The 12,121-nt window shown below is 45.9% G+C and overlaps 1 protein-coding gene across 1 annotated transcript; it reads right to left on the reverse strand.

Annotated features, from left to right (window-relative positions):
* Window positions 1-236: 236 nt before the first annotated feature.
* CD24 (CD24 molecule) lies at window positions 237-4,335 on the reverse strand. The gene is made up of 2 exons (XM_087865358.1): window positions 4,162-4,335; window positions 237-1,433 (listed from the first exon to the last, which is right to left on the reverse strand). The coding sequence occupies exons 1-2, from the start codon at window positions 4,228-4,230 to the stop codon at window positions 1,263-1,265; spliced, it is 240 nt and encodes a 79-aa protein (XP_087721484.1). The 5' UTR covers window positions 4,231-4,335; the 3' UTR covers window positions 237-1,262.
* Window positions 4,336-12,121: the final 7,786 nt, after the last annotated feature.

Here is a 12,121-nt window from a genome sequence, read left to right on the forward strand (position 1 = left end):
GTTATCAAGACTACTGTGGCCATATTAGATACAGGAACATCTAAGCATCAGTGTGTGACCATGCGAACAAAAGACCTTAGAGTGTCTATTTTTAAAAAGCTTTCTGTGCATCGAGGCAGTTGTAAAAAGATTTACTTTCCAGAATCAAGCCCACTTTAGGCTTAGGACCAGGTTCTAACTATCTAAAAATATTGACTAACAGAAAGTGTTCCAAATGTGGCTATTCTGATTCAGAGTTAAAAAAAAAAAAGTATTTACAGAAAGAGTATAAAAGTTTTTCCGAATTTAATGTAAGCTTCCAGTCTTCACTTCCCAAATACTTGATTTACAATTTTGGCTCCTGCACATATTTTGCCTTTTTAATTCCAAGGTTTGTCAACTTTACCTTCAAAACAGATCATTTTTTAAATTATAAAAAGTATTCAACATATGCAGAAATAAAAAGCATTTTGAAATTAGCTGAGGTCAATGTACTTCTACTCTTTGCAATCAGTTTAGCTAAATGAATCTGGCACTCCTGTTGAATAGGAATAAGTGATCAGTTATTAAGCAAAATTTACTCATTATGCTTCAATTGGGGGTCGATTCCAACCCATCATTGCCCTGGCACATGTCAATTACTATATAAAAAATCAAATGCAATGTCAAATCCAAAGCCTCAGAGGAAAGAGTTCAGTTCCCAAAAAACAGTGATAGCTTAACAAGGTAAAACTTTTATCTAGAGTACATAGGCATTAAGTTAGTACTGCAGAAACAATGCACTGAGGATTTACAGTAACACCTGGAAATTCCTTCTAATGTACATATAAATAGAATCTTGGAAGCTTTTTGTATTAACTGTTTCATGGCCTTAAAGATTTAACGAACCAAATGAAAACTGAATCTGTTCACATCCCATCTTTTATATCTAGGTAAGATAAAATCTATTCTCATTTTCAAGGTAGAGTTTTACATGTCCATACTTCTTAAGCCACATTGAAAAAAATGATCTCTTAACTAATCTTGGATGTTGTCTCTTCATCTTGTACATGAAACTTCAGTAGATTTATTTAATAGACATTCATCATCTAGTCAAACCCTTCACATGTTCTTCAAACCAATAAAATTTGGGATCCTCAATATTTTCTGTGTCAATAAAATAAGGTGTGGAATTAGCAGATTCAACGAAGACCTGTTTTTTCCTTGTCACACTGGATGTCTAGACGCCATTTGGATTGGGTTTAGAAGATGGGGAAGTATAGATGTTTCTTGGCCTGAGTCTTTTAACAGTAGAGATGTAGAAGGGAGAACGAGATCACGAAGAGACTGGCTGTTGACTGCAGAGCACCGCCAGCTGGTGTGGTGGTGGTGTTAGCTGGATTTGGGGCAGTCGAGGTACTCTGGGAGGAGGAGTTACTTGAAAGTGTTACAACAGCTGTTTGATTTGAATAAATCTAAAATACATAAAAAGTTACACCGGTAAATTTCACATGCCACAGCTGCCTCTATGTACACTTAATATGCAATCAGATAAAGGATATATTTTTTTTAGATCGCTCTTCTCCCATTATTTCCTTACCCGTCATTTAATTCTGAATTCTTGCTTAGTCCCACTGAGCTCATTCTTTCAGTTTCAACACAAACTACCTATAGGTAGATACCTAAATGACTGCAAGTAGCAGCAGCCAGAAACAGTCCTCAATAACTGTTAATTTCCAAGAGTGTGACTTTATTTTTAATTCTTTTCGAAGAAATAAAGGACCCAGTCAACGAATCTAGTTTTTGTGACTATATTGACTTACTGGCATTGCAAAAAGATTTACTCTATTCTTCCAGGAAGGGGAAGATTTTAAACTTGCATGAATAACTCGGATTCTAAAATGCTGTTAAAATTTGTAAATTTGTAAAACTGTCTATCCTGGATTTGCTAGGTAACTTTCCCATACCCATTTAACACAGCCTTGGATTTAACTTAAGGGGACATAGGATATCTTATCTGCTCCCTTGAAATCTTGAAATTATATATACTTCTCAAAAGTGGCCACAATATTTGTTTTAAAGTGAAAAATATGAGCCCTTTCCTCGAAGCAAAATGACTTCTCCCCCAAACGCCATGAAGTCAGAATGACTTCACAAAGACACCAAGAGGGTTTGGTGTTAAGTTTTCCCCAGCAGCCTCCCTGCCAATGTTGTGGCCAAGAACCAAGGCTCCCCCAATGTGCCGACGCCAGAGTGGCATCATTCACCACTGATTTTTCAAGTCACGAAATGCACAGTCCAGCGGCGCACGTGATAATCTCTCCTTTGTCACAGAACAAAGGCAGATGGGAGATTTCAGCTCTCACTGCAAGAGAGGGTTTACGAGGGCTTCTGATTGCAGGCAGGAGGGAGGATGTGGCACCAAGCAGGTCTGGGCCACATGTACATTTTGCTGCCGACGATCCAAAGATAAATCCATTCTCTATCAGCAACAGCTCCTTTTGTTGTAAAACCCATCATTAAGCAAATATGGACTTAAAATGTATAAATCCTACCCAAAATAAATAAAGAAAAATCTTGATCAAGTCAAACATGTTTACTGGGCACCTACTGCATGCAACATTCAGCTTGTCCTACCGGGGAATAGCACTCCCACTAAAAGGAAAACATTAATAATATGGGAAATAATTTAAACCAGGGCTCTGTATGGGGACAACACCTGGTTTGTGATGCCTTACGGGTTATCTGTTCTCATGTACACAAAGACCTTATAGTGAGTGCAGCAGGTGATCTTTGTCAGAGTCTAGTGCACCAATAGGAGAATCTAAAGGTCCTCTACACCAACAAAAGAAACTCAGGTTAATATATGAAATTGATATTATTAAAATTTTCCCTACCAAACTGGATTTGCTTAACTAAAACCTCCCTCTTGAAATTTCTGGGGGGAAAAAAATCTGGTCGGAAAGGAGATGAGGTGCGGGTGGGGGAGATCAGTATGTTTCCTGCGGCCGCGCCCCTCCCCCACGGAGGAATTGTGAAAGGCTCGGGAGCGCAGCCTACCCGCAAGACAACAATAGGGTACAGTTACCCCGCCGGCGGAGGGGAAGCGGAGGAGCGCTCCTCTCTCGGGCTGCGCTCCCAGGTGAGCAGGGCGGCTGTCTGGGGACCAAAGACCCATGGCGCCCAACTTCTCGGAGGAAAAGCTTAGGAGACACTCCTCATAAAGCCCCAATTGAAAGAGGTGGGGAGCCCCACGTTCCCACCCCTGCCCTCCGTGAGCGACTTGCTGGAGAAAATTGACCCATCTCGCCCCCAGCGTCCCCCACCCCGCTCGGGTCTCCCGGGCTCAGCCCGAGCCTCCCTCGAGGACGCCGTGCACCCACCTGCGGGGCAGCGCACTCCTCGTTAACCGCGCTGACGCGAGGTCGGTTCCCGAAATTGAGAATCTGGGGAGGGGGCGGCGGCGACGGGGACAAAGCCTGGCCGGGACTCGGGACGGCAACGTCCCACCCGCCGCCTGCCCAGAGGTAGCCGATGTGAGCTACCACGGGGTTCCGAGGTGACAAGAGATGGACGTGTAATGTAAGGTCCTACCCAGGAGAGCGCAGGGTCAGGAGCGGGTCCCCGCCCAGGCTTCAGCCGGGAACCGCGCGGGACTGGGGTGGGTTAACAGGGCCCGAAAGCCAGGGCTTCCTCGGGCCCCCCGAACCAGCTGAGGGGAGGATGGGTGAGAGCGGCGCCCCCGAAGGGGATCGTCCCCTCTTTGTGTAGTGCGCAGGGGGCGCGAACACACTCCTGGAGGGAGGCGTGATGCCCTCCCGGAAAAGCCCGAGGTCCCCGGGCGCTCCAGAGGGAGGAGAGACACATTCTCTTTCCCGCTGGTGCCTCGGACCTCTGGGTGAAAGCGGGTGGTGGGCGCCAGTCGGCCTGGGAGGGAGCTGCGTGGGGCTTGGGGCAGGACAGGGGCCTCCCGGCCCACGCGCGGAGGTGCATTTTTCCCCGGGCCGCGGGAGGGTGGGGGCAGCCCGCCAGGGAGCGAAAAGTGGGCTCCACGTTGCCCTCCCCCCAGGCCGGATTATGCGGGATTCTCTCTCCGCGCCCCAGTCCGCGGCCCGCGGTAGGGGCGCAGGTAGGTCCCCTGGGGGCGGCTCCGCCCCCCCCCCCAGGCGCGGCCCCCGAGCCCCGCGGGCGCCAGGGCCTCACCTGCGTGGGTAGGAGCAGCGCCAGAAGCAGCAGCCCCAGTCCGAGCCTGGCCACCATCGCTCTGCCCATGTCCGCTCCGTCGGCGTCGGTGCGCGGCGCGTCTCACTGGATGTGGGGTCAGTGGAGAACCGCTGGCTCCGGGCGGGCGCAGGCAAGGTGGGGAGCGCGGCCGACCGGCGGGACCTTATATACCGGGACAGCCACAATAGCCGTGACGTGGCGCCGCCCGCCCACCCGCGCTCCCCTCCTCCGCCGCCACCGCCCCCCGCGCGCGCCCGCCGGCCGCCTCCCCGCCCCTCCGCCCCCCCGCCCCCTCCCCCGCCGTGCTCCCCGGCGCCCCCTCCCTCCGCCGCCGCCCGGGAGACCCGGGGCGGCCGGGCCGCGGCAGGTGGGCGGCAGGGCGCCGCCGGCTGCGGGCATGCTGCTTTGTGTTTCCCCGAGCCGACTGCGTGCAGGCTGGCACAGGCGCCCGGCGACTCCCACACAGGACCCGGGGCGAACTCGCGAACCACACACGCCGCTCCCGGGGCCGGGCCCAAGTTTCCTTTGTTTCCCCGGACCTGCCATCTTACCCCACCCCACGCCCCCGAAAGAAAAGTCTGAGGCTCCCGCGCGGCGAGCAGCCTTTAGTCCCGGCTCCAACCGCGCCAGGGGCCCCGGGGCCGGGGGGCTCTCTCGGCCTGGGGTCTCTCAGGTCCCGGCACCAGAGGATGGGGGACGGGGGGGGGGCCTTTCCGGGTACCCGGGCTGCTCGGCGGGGCTCGCGGGCGGTGCCCGGGCTCGGAGCAACGTGTGTGCTCGGCCTCGCGCCCACCGCGCCCGCCCAGCCACTCGCTTTGTTTTTTGAGCTCCTGCGTCCGCCACGCCGTGTGAGCTCTGGGGCGCGTCCTGGATCCGCAGCCTCCCGAGAGGTGACGAGCCGCCTGCTGGGCGCGGACTCGCTGCCCGGACGCCGCGAACGACTGGGTTTCGGTCCTGGCGCTCCTGTCTGCGGCGGCGGGCGGACGGGGGCGAGCAGGCGACAGCCCACCCTGAGGGGTGACGCACCCCCTCCAGCCCTAAGAGCCCCGCTGGCCTTCCCCCACGCGGCTTTGCTCCCAGGCCCGACGCAGGGAACAGGAACCTCTCTGGCGGGCCCATGAGAATTCACTGCCCTTCTGGAATTCCTGGGGACACACTTCTTTGGTCTCTGTTGCAAAGCACTTGTTCGTCATTCGTTTCAGGCTTTTGGGACAGGCATTTACTCTTACGTAGCTGCCATTAGGCAGTTTAATGAACTGGTGCATATAGGAGATTAGTCATCATTCTGCAGATTTTAGTGGGAAATAATTTCCAACCATTGTATTGCAAAAACTTGAAAGCATACAGCAAAAGTAGAAACTTTACTAGTGGAATATTTTCGGTTTAATTCTTTCATTACAGGACTTAATCCTTGTACTTAAAGTTTGCCTGAGTGCTTTGCGGTCTTGAAACAACAGAGACCAAACCTAGTAGGGTTGTGAATTTGTTTAAATTTCACTTTTCCAGAACACTCTTGTAAAAACAAGCTTAGTTTTATAGAAGCAGAATGACAATGGACTCCACAATAGTGGGTCTTTGACTGAATCGGTCTGTGCCTTAATGGTCAGCCACTTTAACTCAGTAACTTTCCACGTTCCGTACGTGCTTGGGAACACAGGCATTTCTGTCGTGCACCAGTGGACTTTCCCGTTAAACAGTGTTATCACATTGTATAGAAATAACCTGTTCAGCTTCTCCACTCCTCTTGCCAGGTGTGAATGGACTGTGGCTCAGGAATGCCTAGTTCCAAGGCAGGGCTCAAACCAGGTTCTCCAGAAGCTTCTTCTGGAACTAAATGGTGGTATTCAGAGGATCCATTTATTGTGTCCTTCATCTTTTTTTTTTTTTTTTCCTATTCCTCCTCCCCCTCTGCCTCCTCCCTCCTCTTTGTTATTAATTTGGAATGGAATGATTAAGAATACAGACTCTAGAGTCAGACTGCCTGGGTTCAAATCCTGGTTGTGCCAGGGAAAGCCTCAGTTTCTTCATCTGTACAATGAAGATAATAGAACCATTATTAATTAGTTATTAAAGAGTTATTGTGGATGAAGTGTTAGACCAGTGCCTGTCTTATACTGGGAGCTCTCAGATGTTATTTGCTCTTGCACCGAAGGTCCCAGGAACTGAAAAGTATGTACCTTCTTTGCAGCTGTGTGATTTGTGAAAGAAATAACAAGCATCAAATGGTACCCAAAATTGGTCAGGCACTTGGGATCTCTGCTTTGGCAGCCACTTCATCACCAGCTAATGAAACTGCATAATTCACAAAGCAAGGCTTTTCACATCTGCCTAGCAGTTCCCCTGGGCATCCCACAAGGGGTGTGGCCCAGGGCTTTGGCAGTTATGCACCCTGGAGGCTTAGCCCTCCTGGAAAGGCCTCTTTACAAATCCCCACCACACCGGATTTCATATGTGGCAGGAAACTCAAGAAATCTGCCCGAACCTTTCCTCTGGGGTTCTTTTTGTTGATGACCTCTTCTTCAAGCTTATTCTGCTCCTGGTTTCCTGTAGTTATTTGTCTGCTTTTCCCTTAGCCAGTAATAGCTCATGCTACTAAACTGTGAATCTCACCAGTTCTCCTAGAATTTTTCCTAAGACACGTGTCCAATTTCCATTTTTTTTTTTTTTAAAGTAGGCTCCACACCCAACGTGGAGCTTGAACTCATGAGCCCGGATCAGGAGTCGCGTGCTCTACAGATCGAGCCAGGCAGGCACCCCTCCAATTTCCATTTTTGCAGAGAAATTATTTCACAGAATGATCTTGCAACCAGTTGATTCAATAAATTGAGCTATGTGTGGAAAGTCATAACTTTATATTTTGATGTTTTTTTCACGAGATGGCATGTGACCTAACTTTTTGGTGCTGGCGCTCTTATGAGTAAAATTAAGGGAGGAATACCTTCAGTTTCTAAGTGCGGAACTGTGAGGAATGGTTAAGAACCAGATTGGCACACCTTACAGTAGACTCCGGAATCAGACAAGATTTGAATCCTGCCTCACCCCGCTTGAATAGTCTGACTTGGGGTGAGCTTCCCAACCTCCCTACACCATGAATTCCTCACCTGGCAAATGATACCCACCTCACGGGTGTATGATCTTAACTGAGATCCTGTGTATGTTCAGCAGCGTGCCCAGCACACGGTAAGGACTCACTAAGCCGCCGCTTCTATTGCTATAGGGCATATTCATTCTCGCATGGGTTTTGAAACATTTCATTTATAGCCCTTACTCTTTTCTCAAGCATCTTTGCATGTGGCATTTTACATGTGCACCTGTGAGGTCAGGGAGGTCAGTGGCAATAGTTGCATTTACATTTCTGAGACACAGAGAAGTTAAGTGACTTGCCTAAGGCCCCATAGCCAGTCATGGTGCCTCACCTAAAGCTAGAACCACAGCGTCCTGACCCAGGTCCCAGGTTTCTCTGCTTTGCCAGCAAGAGCGGAGGCCATGTCTTCTCCACCTCATATCCTCTGCACCTAGCATTCAATCAGTATTTGCTGGTTGAATGGACTCATATTAAGGGAGCAGGTTAATTTGCTTTTTAAGGTGAACTAATAAATCCTATTTCTAAGGGATCAGAAGATATTATTTGACATTTTTAGCACTTCTCAGAAAAATGGATATGAAATAGATGAATCCGATAAAGGATATTCCTTCTGTGCTTTATACCAGAAATGGTGGCTGGGATAATCAAATATTTCATTTAAATTATATTCTACAATATGGTGCTATTCTTATTTATGTTCACAATATTCTTCCCCCTTATTTCATGCCACCCTAGATTTGGCTGGCATTTAACATTTTAATTTATTCTGATTTTTTAGCTAAGCCTTGTTCTGTACTCAGGAACTCCAGCCTGTTTTCAGCCGGGAGTTGAGAGAGAGTGAAGGTAACAAAGTGAATTAGCGCTTCTGACTGAATGGGTTCTAAGTCCCAGGCGCTGGAGCTCCTTCAATCAGCTGATGGAGGTTCAGTCTGACTCTGTGGGGACATGCTGCCCCCTGCTGGCCATAAGGACCCCCTCAGCTCCAACTGTCAAACAATAAAAACTCCTTTGTGCTGATTTTAAAAGCCTTGAATTTTTGAAGCCCTATAAAGCTAATAAACCACAATGAACTTCTTTAACTTTTAGTTCTTTTTTCCCCTCTAGAGTCTCTCAGATTCTCTCAGGTCTTAAGCTCCATCCAAATAAGAAAACAAATGTAAAGTGAAAGAACTGTGTGCACAGAATTGCATCTGTGCATTTTCAGATGCAAATTGGGTAGTAGGATGCCTACCTCTAAGCATCCGGGGATTTTTTTTCTTAAGGAAATGAAAAAAAGAAGCAGCAACTCTTAATCTCCTTGGCCAAAATTTAAATTCAGTGTCTCCATTGTGTTGGCAAGGATGGGAGAAATCAGGCCTTCTCCTCAATGCTGATGGGATTATGGAAAGGAATTTGACATCTATCAGTATGAAAAATACATGTCCCCTTAGACCCAGCAATTCTAATTTTAGGAGTTCAGCCTACACATATACTTGCAGAAATGCAAAAGGATATATGTTCAAAGATTTGTTGCAGCACTGTTTATAACCACAAAGGATTGGAAGTCAACTAATTATCCAAAGGCCGAGGCCCAGCTATAGAAATGATAGCCTATCCTTATCATGAAATATTATAAGTCATTTAAAAGAGAAAAAGAGCCTTATATGTACTACAAAGAAAAATCTCCAAAATAAATTCTTAAGTGAGAAAAAGGTACAGAACAGTGTGTACAGTATATTATCTGTGTTTGAAAAACAAAAGAAAACTAGACAGAAAAAGAATATTTCCATAGAGATACACAAGAAATTGATAGCAGTTCTTGCCTCCAAAGAGGGGAACTGGCTGGCCAGGGCAGAAAAGTAAGACCCATATTTCATTACATACTGGTTTGCACTTTTTGAATTGTGTATCATTATTCATATACAAATAGACAAAAATCATTTAGGTAAATTAATAACCAGTACATTCTAGGGCCTTCCCTCCCGGACTCCCACAAAACCAGGGAGTAGAAAGCCCACCTTCTCCAGCCCCAGAGGCCTCGGGATGCCCCTCCCCCTCCTCAGGAGCCCTCCTTCCACTATTCACAGGCTCAGTAACAGAAATTACAGTATTGCCTCGTTTCGTCCATCCTTTGACAAGTGAGACCAGTGCTCTCGGGTCCAGATAACACACGCAAAAAAGCTCCCAGGAAAAACGAAGAAAAGTGAAAAACTGGGCTGTAGAAAAAAATAATGAAAAATCCCCTGGCAAAGCTTCGGTTTTCCTCATTTTATTCTCCCCGCGGAGCATTCAGTCGGAGAGTCTGGGCAGGAAGAAAAGCTTGGGGTTGGGCCTCACTTTTCCCAGAGGAAGGTCTGAGGTGGGTGGGCTCATTCCCTTTAAGGGATCTTTTTAAGATTCCCGTTCCACTTCTGAGCAGGAGGCGGAGTCGGAGCCTAATGGGGTCATTAAATTCCAGGGTAAATAACTGAAATCTCACTTCTGCCTCACGGAAAAGAATCTCCAGGCCACAGAAGTGCTACACATCATTTGCCATTTGCATCTGGACCCGAAATGGTCCTTTCCATGGAAATAATGCAACTGGAAGAGTGGGAAGGTATGTGCATTTTTTCATCCCCAGATGACTTTCAGTCTTATCTCCACGTCTCTTTGTTTTTCCAGATTTTTCACTTTCTGTTAGGTTGGAAGCTAGAGGGTCCCTTATGCGCCGCCAGATGACTAAAGTTTTTAAGTGGCCAGGATGATTGTATCAGAGATTTTCATTAACCAAAAGAATGTTGTAATATATAATACAATGGTACGTTTAATGAAATGTTACACTAAGCCTGAAACAGGGACCACATTTTCAGACTTTGTGAAATCCTTTCTAAATCTGTTAACGCAGTCATTCAAGATTCCACTCAGCAATATCTAAAGCAGATGGGGCTTACGTCTTATCCAATAGAGTCTTAAGATGTGACTCCAAGGAAGAAGCATCCCGTAATACTCAGCCATTAAAATAAAGCCAGATGAATTTAATTAGCTAGATTGAAGAGCGATTTCTCTATTGAGAGCCATACATTTATATATAGATCTTTGAGTTTAAAAAAAAAATGTTCTTTTCAAATTTTTTTAAAGATTTTATTTGTAAGTAATCTCTACACCCAATGTGGGGCTCGAACTTACAACCCCGAGATCAACAGGCATGTGCTCTACTGACTGAGTCAGCCAGACACTCCTCCTCTCAATATTTTTATTTTTATTTTTTTCAGATTTTAAAAGTAATACATGTCCAATGTAGAAAAATTTGGAAAATGCAGATAAGTACAATAAAGAGTATCATATTGTACACCTGAAACTAATATAACACGGTATGTTAATTACACTTGAATTTAAAAGAAAGAATATTAAAATTACCCATAGCTCACTAATCCTAAGTAACCACTAATAATAAATTTTTTAATGTATTTTTGCTTGTTTATATCTGTATATTTAGAGTTTCTTTATTTGTTTTGCTGAATTAGGAGCAAGTGTGCCTACAGTTTTCGATCTTGCTTTTTCCACTCAGTAAAAAATTTAACCACAAAATTTGAAGTCACGTCACTGTCAGGTTAATGAAATAACTGGGATGACCTGTGCAGGTGGCCAGCCAAATCCAAACCCACCCAAGTGCTGGCTTCAGTTGGGTGCACCTGGTGGCATCTGTCTACTCCAAATACTGATGGGGACGATTCTGGGCTCAGGGGTTGACAGGACTTCCAGGATAGCAATGGCAACGTCTGGAATCTTTTGGAGCTGCAGAAACACTGGAGCAAAACTCTTCACTTCCCTGCTTCCCAAGAAGGGATGTCTGTTATTTCCCAGCTCAGCCTCATCCTCCTTCTACATTCCCACACCCCAAAATATAAGGACTCTAGTGTACCCCAACAGAGAGGGGGAACTGATGAGGATGAGATGCAGTTACTTTATATCTGAATTCGTGTTGTCTCAGAACATGTTTTTGGGAGGTTTTACCAAATTTTTGTCATTATATATTCTTGAAAACTTTATTCATAATGACTGTACAATATTCTAATTGGACATTTGTTTCTATTATATATAACATTATAAAATCCTTATGCGTGTGTTCCGTTTTCATTTCTGGTTATTTTCTTAGGATATATTCCTAAAAGTGGAAGTTTGGGTCTTGAAAAGAAACTGCCAAATTGTCCTCTAGAAATTTATACTCCCAACACTAGTGTGAGTGCCTAATTCACAAACCTTTGCTAAATGTGAGAATTACAGTGTAAAAGATATGTTTTTTAATTTCATTGGAAAAAAAAGATGTCATTTTTATTTGCATTTTCACTGTCAGTGAGATTAAACTTTTTTTCAGCTATTTATTGACCATCTGGAATTCTCTTTTGGTTTTTAGGTTTATTTATTTATTATTTTAGAGAGAGAAAGATAGAGGGGAGGGGAAGGGCCAGTGGGAGAGAGAGAATCTTAAGCAGGTTCCACACCCAGCATGGAGCTGGACCCGGGGCTTGATCTCACGACCCTGAGATCATGACCTGAGCCAAAATCAGGAGTCGGACACTTAACCAACTGAGCCACCCAGTGCCCCAGAAAATGCTTTATTTAAAATCCTCCTCTCTGGCGAGTTCTGTATGTGGTTTGAAGAAATATTTGATAGATACTTGGGGAAGTACTTGAATGAAATAATATCAAACCTGTTAACCTGTTTTGTTGTTTGTTTTGTTTTGCTGGCTAATTTGCTTGAGAGAATAGAGGACATATGGAATGATGCTGCCACAGAGAGCTCCTCGTTCTTCCCTAAATTTCTCAAACTCTCCTCTACAGGAAGGTACAAATATTTTAAACTAATATGTTTAAAGGCGTAACAATTAGTTACTC

Source organism: Ursus americanus, chromosome 11, assembly GCF_024610735.1.
Source record: "Ursus americanus isolate L20-20 chromosome 11, mUrsAme1.1.p, whole genome shotgun sequence".
Taxonomy (NCBI): Eukaryota; Metazoa; Chordata; class Mammalia; order Carnivora; family Ursidae; genus Ursus; species Ursus americanus.